This window comes from Solanum lycopersicum, chromosome 7 (genome assembly GCF_036512215.1).
Source record: "Solanum lycopersicum chromosome 7, SLM_r2.1".
Lineage (NCBI taxonomy): Eukaryota > Viridiplantae > Streptophyta > Magnoliopsida > Solanales > Solanaceae > Solanum > Solanum lycopersicum.
Genome location: NC_090806.1, coordinates 69,017,361 through 69,029,358, shown reverse-complemented (window position 1 = coordinate 69,029,358; position 11,998 = coordinate 69,017,361). Strand labels below are relative to the sequence as shown.

The window sequence follows — 11,998 nt, the reverse complement described above, 5'->3', positions numbered from 1 at the left end:
AAATTGTATAAATATAATTATTTAATTTATTATGGAATTATCGGTTAACCCGTTAAAAAATAACTTCAAACCATTGAGAACCGATAACCGATAATAAAAAAAAATCAAAACCGTCACCAAAACCACTAAACCAATAACCCAATACTAATAAATAGGGCTAGACATAAACACCGGAAAACCGAAACACAGTACCGAACCAAATTTTTTTGGTATTTCGATTTTGGTTTTTCGGTTTTCGATTCGGTATTCGGTATATGTTTTTGTATTTTTTGGTATTTCAATTCGGTTTTCGGTATGTAATTTTGTGTAATTCGGTATTTCAGTTTACCGAAATATATTATATTATAATATATATTTATATTATATTAATTATTAATATTAAATAACAAATATTATAATTTAAAATAAAAAATTAAAAAGTAAAAGACTTTTTGATATAACTATTTTTAGCCCATTAAGCTGAAAATCAAACAAAAAAATTTGTAAATTTTTAAAAGCCCAACTAAGCAGGCCGATTAAAAAAACCGAAATAACAAAACCGAACCGAAATAATAAAAATCGAACCGAACCGAAATATTTCGGTTCGGTATTCGGTACACAATTTACAAAAACTGCAAAAAAAACCCCAAAACCGAACCGAAATACCGAATGCGTACCCCTACTAATAAACTAATAATTTTTTTTCAATTTGAATTATTGATTTCGGTCCAGTTTTGAACCGCCCTTATGGGGTTCTCTGCTTTTGGCATAGAATTGTGAATTGATCACCGAGAAAGTTTAAATTTAATTTTAACACAACTAGAGTAGCAACAATCATCAGAGTGGCGCAGCGGAAGCGTGGTGGGCCCATAACCCACAGGTCCCAGGATCGAAACCTGGCTCTGATATAAATTATTTATTTTACATATTTTTTGGTCTAACTAGTTATCAAATATTCAAATTAATAAAATATGTAACCTATAATTTTCAGAAGATTAGCTAAAGTCATAGTTCATAACTTGAACCAAAAGATTACTATATTGCTGAATGTTGAGTATACATGAGACACAATCAGATATTGTCGGATTCTAAAATTACCAACCAAGTTATATCCAGTGAGATTCCACGAGTAGAGTTTAAGAAAGATAGAGTGTACACAAATCTTAACCCTACATGTAGAGATGTCAATAGTACGGTTCAATGTTTATTTTTTTAAAAAAAATTATACCGTTCCAATTTCTTTGGTAATTTATTACCAAAACTAGACTTTTTAAAACCATCTCATTCATATCGGTTTCTTTTTGGTATCAGTTTTGATTCAGTTATTTTTTTCCTTTTAAATATCACCTCAAAATATACTACTATTACTATATTTATTTCGTAAATATGTTCCTAAAGAAATACTTTAATTCTTTACCAAGAAGTCAAGAATGTAAATCATTGTTACCGTATTATTTGATCTTAAATATTTAATAAAAGTGTTTAAATATGTTTTGTTGTATCATTTTAGGGTCGTATTATGGCCAATACCTACATGGATTACTGGACTTAATGGTGGCCCAAATGAAGATCAAAGTTGGCCCAATAAAGTGACACTAAATCTGGCCCAAATTAGGTACAAAAGTAGCCACAAATGTTGACCAAGTTATGACCCAGAGGCCCAAATCAATTTCAATTTTGGTCCAAATTTCTTGACCCATTTGGCCCAAAACTTCAGCCCAAGGAACCCCAAAACATGGTTGTTTCCGAAAAATTATCGGCTCAAGTACAACAAATTCAGAAGAAGAAAATAGAGTAGAAGGGAACAACGTAATAGCAATTAATATGTGTTTTATAGTAAAATACTCAAATTAATTATTATTTCTTAAGAGGCGTATAAAGTATAAAGTGAACAAGTGATAGCATCGATAAGTCTAAAGTGATCTTATATTCTTATTTAGTTTATTACAAAACACTCTTTTTCTTTTTTCTACTTATAAGTAACTTGAAAAAATGATGTCTAATAAATCATTTTTTTTAAAATACATTTCTTACAAAGTTGTGATAATTATTTCTCTCCTTTGGTGATGAATTTCATCTTCTCATTTAAAAGTAGAGTTTATAGCAAGTTTTCTTTGTAATTACTCATTTCATTTTGATTTTTTAAATCTTATTTAAAAAATTATCTCTCTTTTTTAGTTAAGAGGTATATATATATATATATATATATATATATTTCAAAGTTGAAGTTTTTAGTTATTAATCGAGGCCAAGTCACCTTTTAAAATCTTACCAAACACTTTTCTGTTATGAAAATGAGGCTACAAGTTTCCCTTTGATGGAATTAATTCCTTTCACAAGGATATTATTCTTTATGTTTAGTCTTTTAATATTATCTCTTAATTAGTTTATTAAAATTTTTTTACGAATTTATAGTATATGTATCTAGTAAATTGTGATACATATATTCCTTCTGGCCAATATATATTAATTGATAAAAATACATGTCTCAAACTAGATGATCATTTACTAAATCAAGATTAAATTAATCAATCTTTTTCCATTTTACCCCTATAATTAATATCATCATCATGCTTAGTGTTCACATAATTTCTCTTTGGAAGCTTAAACAAAATTAATATTCCCATAATTCATTTTTCTAAAAAGTTCATTAAATACTTTATTATTCCTTTATATTCTTGTTTTTATCCACTTTGGAATACTTATAATTGAATTGTTTAAGAACAAGTATACATTATCAATAAAAATAACTTATAAAGTATGAACATCAATTTAACGCGAAGATCAAACAAAATTTAAGTGACTAAAGTAATAATTCACATTAAGTTTAGAAATATTTTAATACTTATCTCTTCTTTTTATGATGAATTTTAGGTGAGAAATATTTTATTTAATTTAGAAATCAAACAATTTGCGTTGCCTCCAAATTTTTTTGAACACTACAAAAATATTTTTTTTGAAAATTCCTTTAATTATTTTTTGGAAGAAAGAAATTGTTTTATCATCTATTAATATTGAAATAAATGAGCATAAGTTCTAATAATACCTTTTGTATGTCATATATCATCATAAATGATTTTGATAGTCATTAACACGAATAAATAATAAATCAGTCGAATTGATCATCTTATTTATAATATCTTAGGTATCATAAATTTCTAGACTTAACATTCTTTAAGAAACTTATTGCTTGTTTTTTTTTTTTTAGTTTCCACCGGTGTTTGAAGCCCACATTGGAGCTTTGACTTAGTCCGGATCAACATTGCAAAGCCTATTTGAGGATGACCTCCCAACAGAATTTTATCTGTATCCAAGGCTCGAAAGCGATATGTCTGGTTAAGGTTGAAACACTTAAACCAGTGCGCCATAACCCATTTTGGTAAGCTTGTTTGTTTTCAACTTTTGGCATGTCCAGCTAAAAGTTACAAATGCAGCTATATGTTAGTTTTTGCCTACAAATAGAATTTTGAGCTGGACCATATTTGTTTGTTTTTCTCACTCAGTACTGAAAAAAATAGTACAGACTAAAAAAAAGAATCAGAAACTTTGTCCCATTCTTTTAGTATGATTCAATACACAAGAATGGGTTGTTTTTTCCTTCTGTATTCTTGAAAACCCTGATGTAAAAAGAGAAAAAATACAAATTTTTTTTCAAAATCAAGAATGGTGGATTGTTCAGAAGTTGAAATCATGGAGGAAATGGAGGAGGTTATGGTTTCATCTATTGATGAAGAAGTGAAACCCATATTTAGAGTTGCTCATTTTCTTAAACCAACAACCAAAGAACTCCCTTTTCTCCCTTCAAGACTCAAAATTTCTTGTTCATCACCAAAAGTTCAGTTTAAGGGTGGTTCTTCATATATGAAGGGATGGTCTAAATGGGTTAATAAGTTAAAGCCTTTACACCAAGAGATATGGAAGAAAGCTGGAGTCTTTGAAGGTATTATAGGTTCAACATTTATGATTTATAAGCATAGTGATTTGATTCTTGCTTTAGCTGAGAGATGGTGTTTGGAGACTAATACATTCATTTTACCATGGGGAGAAGCTACTATTACATTGGAGGATATGGTGGTATTAGGTGGTTTCTCTGTTTTAGGACACTCTGTGTTGAAACCTGTTAAGACCAAAGATGCTGTTGACATTGAAAAAGCTCTTACTGAGGTTCATAAAGATATTAGAGTGCGTAAAACGAATGTTCGTCACCGTGCCTGGATGGAGCATTTTGCAGGAAGAGGTGATCATTTGGAGCATGTTGCATTTTTAACCCTTTGGTTGTCAAGGTATGTGCTTCCTGCTAGAAGCTTTCTGAAAGTGGACAGAGCTCTTTTCTCTATTGCAATTTATCTTTCTCAAGGAATTCCAATAGCACTTGCCCCTGCTGTTTTAGCTAGTATTTATAGGGATATGAGTTTGCTTAAACAGTTTATTGTATCTTCAGCTAAGAACCATTCGCCGAGTGATTCTAGATGTATAGAAGATGAGTTGAATCCGAACCTTCGGGCTCCTTTTCAGTTTATTCAGCTATGGGCTTGGGAGAGATTTACGAATTTGCAGCCTAAGCCTAGTAGTATCATTTACACTGGGGAGCCAAGAGTAGCTAGATGGCATAAGGCGAAAAAACTAAATCATGTGGATCATAGAAGTGGAATAGATTCCGCTGCTGAATGTTTTCTGTGGCGTCCTTATGCCATTGATATTGTGAAGAATTGGGACATCAGCAGATTTTACAAGGAGAGGGATGAATATGTGGTGGTTGGACCAAATATTGGAAGAGAAATCATGACTTTTGCTCGACTTGTTCGAGCTTCTGAACTAGTTGGAATGGATTGTGTTGAACAATATAATCCACATAGAGTATCAATGCAATTTGGATTTGATCAAGATGTGCCTGATTGTGTGAATCATGCTAGTGATTATATCCCGAAAATTGCTTGGACTAATTATAACAGACCAATTAAAGATGTCAAGCTCTATATACCTTCTAGGTTCATCGAGTCAGATGTCAGCAGACGATACTTGGAATGGTGGAAGAACCAAAATGTTGTACCTGAGGTTGCAATTCAGCACGAAAAGATGAATGCCTCTGTGTGTTGTGGTTTTTTGCAGAAATGTGATATGATAGTTATAGAATCATCATCATCAGATGATGACAATATTCCAATTTCTGTATCTTTACGCAAGAGGAAACTCATGAAGAAAGAAGTTGTTGTACCTGGTAATAATCAGAAACTCTTCCTTAGCATGCAAAGCCAATCTTCTTCAGCTTCAAATGATGGGACTGCCAGAGCAAGGGAGATTCTGGTGGAATCGAAACCAATAAGCGATAAATTTGAGGCTTCAAATGGAAAGTCGGATGAAGATGGAGATGGGCCATATGTAGTTAAGGAAATGGTGCCACTAGAGAGCAAGAATAACAATGACAAAGGTGGCTGCAAGCTCAACTTGACTGATGGTATTGCACTTGCAAGTGACGGTCCAAATGCAGGACTTTTGAGTACTAATTCAGCTAAAACCTTACAAATGAGCGAAGCTTCAGTGGTAACACAGAAGGTAATAGCAACGTGTACCAAAATAACTGAAGGCAATATGGCCATGGGAAACATTAATAACCATGAGAAAGGGAGTGGTTCAAATGATATGATCGATATTGTGAAACTTGAGAGGAGGATTAGAAACCTTGAAAACATCAATGCTGGAAAGGTTCCAATATTCAGGACAAAGTGAAAACAAGATTAAGCTAAACTATAGTGCTAATACTTCTCTTACAAAGTTTTTGTTTAGTTCATGAAGTTATATATTCTTCTTTATTGCCTACTACTCAAAGACACTCAGACAGTGCTACTAACTTGTTCTTCTATTTAGGTCCTCTAGTAACTATCTCAGCTTTAGTAAAAAAATTTCTTGAATCATGTTTCAGTTCACTTGTTTAGTTTCCAGGTTTGTAACTGTTTTGCATATTAACAATCTTGCATAGTCCTCATTGAGCTCTATGAAGTGTTTGTGGCTGTTGCGAATGCTAAGTCAAGATTACAGATATGATCACTAGCATGTTTTTGTTCCCAGACTATCAAGTTACTCTGAACTCGGAGTCAGAGATTCTTTTTAATTCTCTCCTCCTTTCAATTAAATCAAGTTGAGTGACAAACATCTTCTTTAAGTGTGGAGATTGGAGCGTAAATTAACAGGAAAGGGATGAAGATAATATTGAACTTTGGTCATATTCTTGTCTCAAAGTGTACTTATTGCAGACAGCGATGACAAAAAAAAAAGAACTTTTGAGCATGTCTTTGTTTTAGGGGATATTTGCAAGACAGTTATGTAGCTATCTGATATCCCTAACCCCACTAGCTAGACTAATCCGGATTTGCGCCAGCTAGTTGCACTAAGGGGGTAAAATGCTATGTACCAAGAAGTTCACCTTTCTCCATTGCGTTGAGTCTATACATCGTTCTTTCTGGCAAGTTTATCGAATCTGTTATATATGAACCGGTGCTTATTCCGATACCTTCCTTTCATTGTTAAACTTTGGTATATATGTAGCTTTCCCTAACTAAACCAACCACCATGTTTTGAATATACACACTCTCATGTGAGAAGGGGAGCCTTGGAATAACCGGAAAAATTGTTGCCATGTGACTAGGAGGTCACGGGTTCAACCATTGAAAATAGCCTCTCACAGAAATGCAAGGTAACACTAGTACAATAGACCCTTGTGATCGGTGCTTCCATGGACCCTGCTGCATAGCAGAAGCTCAAGTGCAGTATGACTCTCACGTAAGTTTCTGGATTGAACCCTTCTGTTCTGATTTTTTTTACAGTATAGTTATTATGTATATAATGGTATACTGAATTTTAGGGATTTGAATATCTAGTTAACATAGTTAGCTTATTTTCTTCATGTATCTATATCATTGTATCTTTGAGTAATGAGATAAGTTACTCTCCATTACATGGTACGAGAGCTAGGTTCGTCCTCGTTTGTGCTTTCAATCCACGCTCAAGTTGGGTCTGGACGTGGACGGGGTGTTAGAGTCCCACATTTGTTGGGGAATAGACCGGTGGTTTGCTTACATTGAGTTTTGGGCCTGTTTATTTGGACCAGTTGGGTAGGATGTTTCAACTGAAATTCACACCCAAATGCTATCTGTCAATTAGTTTGACCCGCCTTCCTTTTTAGTCCTTTTAAAAAAGTGATTATTTCCCCTTTTTAAGTTTTAACTTTCCATATATCATGTTTCAGACCACAAAACTAATGGACATTTTAGTAAATTTGAAGTATCTTTATTTTTATACCATACAATTCAAAAGTCTTTTATTTTCTTAAATTCTGTGCAAAGTTAAATTGGTCAAAACAAATTGAAACTGAGAGATTACCTTGTATCTTCAGGTGATATTTAGTGTCCATAAGATGTTTTGTCATTTTGCGCGATTATGGAAAATGTTTTATTTCTTTTCATTATATTATATGAACTAGTGAATTCTCCTAATATGAAGAAATCTGTCAATTAAAAGGAAATTCAATAATTGCTTTAGGTAACAAGTTCAAATCCTAAGCGCGATATTGCTCTGCTACTTTTTTTCTTTGAATCCCGCTCATATAAATTTGTCTGTCACTTCTTTACTAGTTTCTCAAGTGGCTATGGATGAGATGGATGTAGACAAGGATCTAAGCTTTCGCCGTGAGAGTACTAATAACGTTTTAAGTTTTCCGAATGGTAATTTCAGGATGAAGATGGCGGCTGGCTCGTTTTACATACCACGATCTGACAAAGCGCCTCTTGGGGAAGATGCACATTTTATTTGCGGAGAGGAAGAAACCATAGGTGTAGCAGATGGCGTCGGTAGTTGGGCAAGAAAGGGTATCGATCCTGGAGAGTATTCGAGACAGTTGGTTAGAAATGCTGAGCTATCGATACAGAAGCAGAAAGATCAAAGGAACAAAATTGACCCAATGGAAGTTCTCAACGAAGCTTATTTGAACACAAAATGTCAAGGTTCGTCAACAGCTTGTATTTTGACTTTATCGTGTGATACTATACACGCGGCCAATGTTGGAGATAGCAGGTTTGTTGTTATAAGAGACGGGGTCATAGTTTACAAATCGGAAATTCAGCAAAGAGGGTTCAATTATCCCTTTCAGTTAGGGAATGGTGTTGAATTAGATGATCCAAGTGTGGCACAAGAAATTAATGCTACAGTAAGAATAGGGGATGTGATAGTGATGGCTACAGATGGACTGTTCGATAATGTTCGCAACCATGAGTTGGAGAAATTAGTACACGACGGGGTAGGGGATTTGCACAAACTGGAAACGTTTTCGAAGATGTTAGCACAGAAGATTGCAGAATATGCCCTGCAGAAATCAGAAAGTAAAACTGTATATACACCTTATGCTGAAGAGTGCTCCAAAGCTCAGATATATCGTCCTGGTGGCAAGCGTGATGACATTACAGTGATAGTTGCGCAGATTTTGCCCCGATAGTTCTGTTTTTAGGGGTTTAAGGTTTAGGATTTCTTGTTTGTGCTAATTGGTGATGTAAAATGAGCTAGGATGAAATTTCTTGTACTTATTGATGCTCATTATCTTCTTGACTCCTCTTTCATTTCTATATGAGTTTAAATTTTTTTTAGTGTGTGGTATACTTAGCAAACAGGCAAAAAACAAAGATTTTTTTGATCAATATTGAAACAATAGTTAATTGTTGACTCCCTTGTCCTGGATGTTGTTTGGTCACTAAAGCTAGAGACTGAGGAGTTAACTGGGATGGATTGGATCGAACCGAGGGAAACTCGCGTTTTCCCTTTAGGCTTTAACGAGCCTTACACTACACAAATCTGGATTAGTCAAGTTAATGGAAGGTATCGCGATCATAGTATATAATAGTTCTGTATGTGCTTCCCCTGAATCATTGCTAATACGCAAACTCATTTTTAGCAGTACTAAGGCCTCCATTTTCGGTGGGGATTCCATCATTTAAAGCTGAAGAAGATTGCCGTGAGTTCGGTCTGTTCTAACCTCATCGCATTTCTGCACAAATGTACTAACATACAGAGGCATTCAGCTTTTCGTAGTGTCCTCATGACAGTCTTGGTGTCCTTCCACGAGTTTTAGACCATTTTCCCTTGAATACACGCTTAACTGCATCATCTGATGCAACGTTTTGGTCCTTCCACCCGCTCCAAGTATCTCATGCTGACAATATGACTTGGAGAGCACGATTCACGCAACATCTTGACCGAATCAGAACATTTTTCAGAAGAAAAAGGGAATTAGAATACTGATCAAAACTTAGTCAAAAGGGGACTCGGACTTAACCCCAAATATACATCAGAGATTACCGTAAGGCAATCCAGAAAGAAGGAGAATATACAAATTACCTTACAAAAATAATTGGCTTAGATAGATGATCGACCACTGTTTTGGTTCTCTGTAGCAATGAGCGAAGCAAAAATCAGCATTTCTTATCAAATCATCAGTCTTATTCTTCAGGTCGAGGTTTTGAGAGGTTCTATTCTTCATCATCAACACTGGAGAGTTGAATTTTGCGTTTGCTTCCCTCATTCAACAACATTATGATCTTTACACAGAATGGGAATAGCAAACGCAAAGCTGAACTCTCCAGTGTTGCCACTGGCCATGCCTAGTGTTAACTTCCATCTGTGTCAAGTTTAATCATCCCCTGTTGTGGTCTGTTTCATACCACAATTTTGCGATTAATACGCAGTGTGTTTGGTATGAGTTTTCTGATGTTTGGTTGGCTTAAATCTTTGAAAAATGTTTTTCAATTCAATTCAATTTCCTCAAATTTAAGGTAAGGAAAACATTTTCCAAACATCACTTCATCCTTTACTTTCTTTCTTATTACGACCCGACTCTCCCCATATACACAAAAAAAAACAAAATTAAAATATTTTCAAATTTCAAATATATTTTTATCCCTATTCCCAAACCACACTCTCCCTCAAACAAACTAATAAAAAAATTACAAATTATTTTTAAAAGGGAAAAGGGTCTAATATACCCCTCAACTTTGTCATTTAGAGCTGATATACCCCTTGTTATGATGAAAGTGACTCATATATACCCCTGCTTGTAAACAAATGACTCACATATACCCTTTTCCTCTAACGGAAATGACAAAAAATTTATCTTAATCTAAATTTTTATTATTTTTTTCTAAAAAATATAATCCCATATGAGTAAATTTAATCCTCGTCAAATATTTTTTTTTACTTTTTTTGTTTCAATGACTAATTTATAATTATTATTTTGATAATCAAATTTATTTATGTTTCACTAATATTCTTGTAAAACTTATTGTAGATGACCAAATTTTTTCTTCGAATACGAAATTAAATTACAATACACACAAAAAATAGTTTAATTTTTTTTCTTTAAACTAAGGAATGAAAGAAAAAACAAAATAAGAATAAGAAACTCAAATAATTATAATAAAAGAAGTCAAAAAAATAATTTATGTATGAAAAAAATTAAAATATACCTTGAACTTTGATAGAAGAATCATATATACCCCAAAATCATTTTTAAAAAAAATTAGAAGTAATAAATATAAATTTAAAACTAATTTTTTAACATCCGTTAAATGAAGGGTATATGTGAGTCATTTTGTAACGGCAGGGGTATATGTGAGCCGTTTATATAACGGTAAGGGCATATATGAGTCAACTTTATAACGAGGGGTATATCAACTCTAAATGACAAAGTTGAGGGATATATCAAAACCCTTTTTAAAAAATGTATTATTTTAAAGAAATATTTCATATCATTTTTTTCATTTTTACGCCACCCCTACCCATCCTCCACCCCCCCCCCCCAACCCAGGCTATTCCCGTTAATTTTATTTTTTGGCAAATATTTCAAATTTGAAAAAAATTCATTTTTTACGCCACCCACATCCCCTACCATCCGCCCACGCGCCACCCTCACCTTGACCACCCCTATTAATTTTTTTTTAAAAAAAAATTGATCTAGAAAAATATTTCAATTAATATTTTTTATGCTCCCCCTCGACCCCCGTCAATTTTTATTGTTTTTTAAAAGTTGTTGTTGAAAAAAATTAATCATGGGTAAGGCCTCATGGTCGGCTTTTGGAATGGTCATCAGGTTCTTTTCCTAGTTGAGGTTGGGTCCTAGATCAATTATCGATGTTAATTTTTAGATTAGAAATTATTTTTCTTAAGCGTTCTTTTTAGTCTCAAGCAAAAAATAAAAGATATTTTCTGAAAAATATTTTTCATTCACCAATCAAAAATTCAAAAATTATTTTCTACTCATCTACCAAACATAAGAAAATAAGTTAGAAATCCATTGATTTTCTAAGAAAATATTTTCTAGGAAAATGTGTTGCATAGAAAATGTTTTCTAGGAAACTATTTTGCATGGAAAATATTTGGAAAAATTGTATAAATAGCAAACTATTAACTCAAATTAAATCTTATAACTACAATCTGGTTTAATCGTAACTCGTAGCAAACAATTGTCATTTGCCTCCCTCACTGAATTTCTCGCTTGCCACTCTCGATTTCTCGCTGTCAGTCTCTCCCTCGCCTCTCTAATTTTATAAAAGTACAAATATATAAAGTGTGTTTGTGTTCAAGCGAGAGAAAACTGTATATAAACATATATCTTTTCGTTTGCCTCTCTCCCTAGAGAATCCTGCTCGCCACTCTCACTCGCCTTCTCACTCTATACAAACACAAATGTATAAATTGCGTTTGTGTTTGTATAAAAAGAGAGAAAATTGTATATATAAATACAAATACATATATTTTCAAATTATACACTTATAATAAAAAAATACAAATACATATCTTTCCCTACCCAATTTTCTTTTATCTTTCCCTCTTTCTCGCTTTATACAAACACAAATTATACAATTGATTCTTTTATATATGTATAACGAAATATACATATTAATAGCTATAACAAACATAAAGTTTGATATGGAGCACAATTATTCAATCCAAAGTGTAACTTGCTTAATATTAGTTAATT

General features: G+C 33.1%; 2 protein-coding genes and 1 non-coding gene across 3 annotated transcripts; all 3 read left to right on the top strand.

Annotated features, from left to right (window-relative positions):
• The first annotated feature begins 815 nt into the window (after positions 1-815).
• On the top strand, positions 816-887 carry TRNAM-CAU (transfer RNA methionine (anticodon CAU)). The gene has a single exon. It is a non-coding gene; the product is annotated as a tRNA-Met (tRNA).
• A 2,600-nt stretch (positions 888-3,487) lies between these two features.
• On the top strand, positions 3,488-6,044 carry LOC104648552 (uncharacterized). The gene is made up of 2 exons (XM_010326016.4): positions 3,488-3,919; positions 4,028-6,044. The coding sequence occupies exons 1-2, from the start codon at positions 3,643-3,645 to the stop codon at positions 5,704-5,706; spliced, it is 1,956 nt and encodes a 651-aa protein (XP_010324318.1). The 5' UTR covers positions 3,488-3,642; the 3' UTR covers positions 5,707-6,044.
• A 143-nt stretch (positions 6,045-6,187) lies between these two features.
• Positions 6,188-8,612, top strand: LOC101267329 (probable protein phosphatase 2C 55). The gene is made up of 2 exons (XM_004244304.5): positions 6,188-6,756; positions 7,708-8,612. The coding sequence occupies exons 1-2, from the start codon at positions 6,746-6,748 to the stop codon at positions 8,462-8,464; spliced, it is 768 nt and encodes a 255-aa protein (XP_004244352.1). The 5' UTR covers positions 6,188-6,745; the 3' UTR covers positions 8,465-8,612.
• Positions 8,613-11,998: the final 3,386 nt, after the last annotated feature.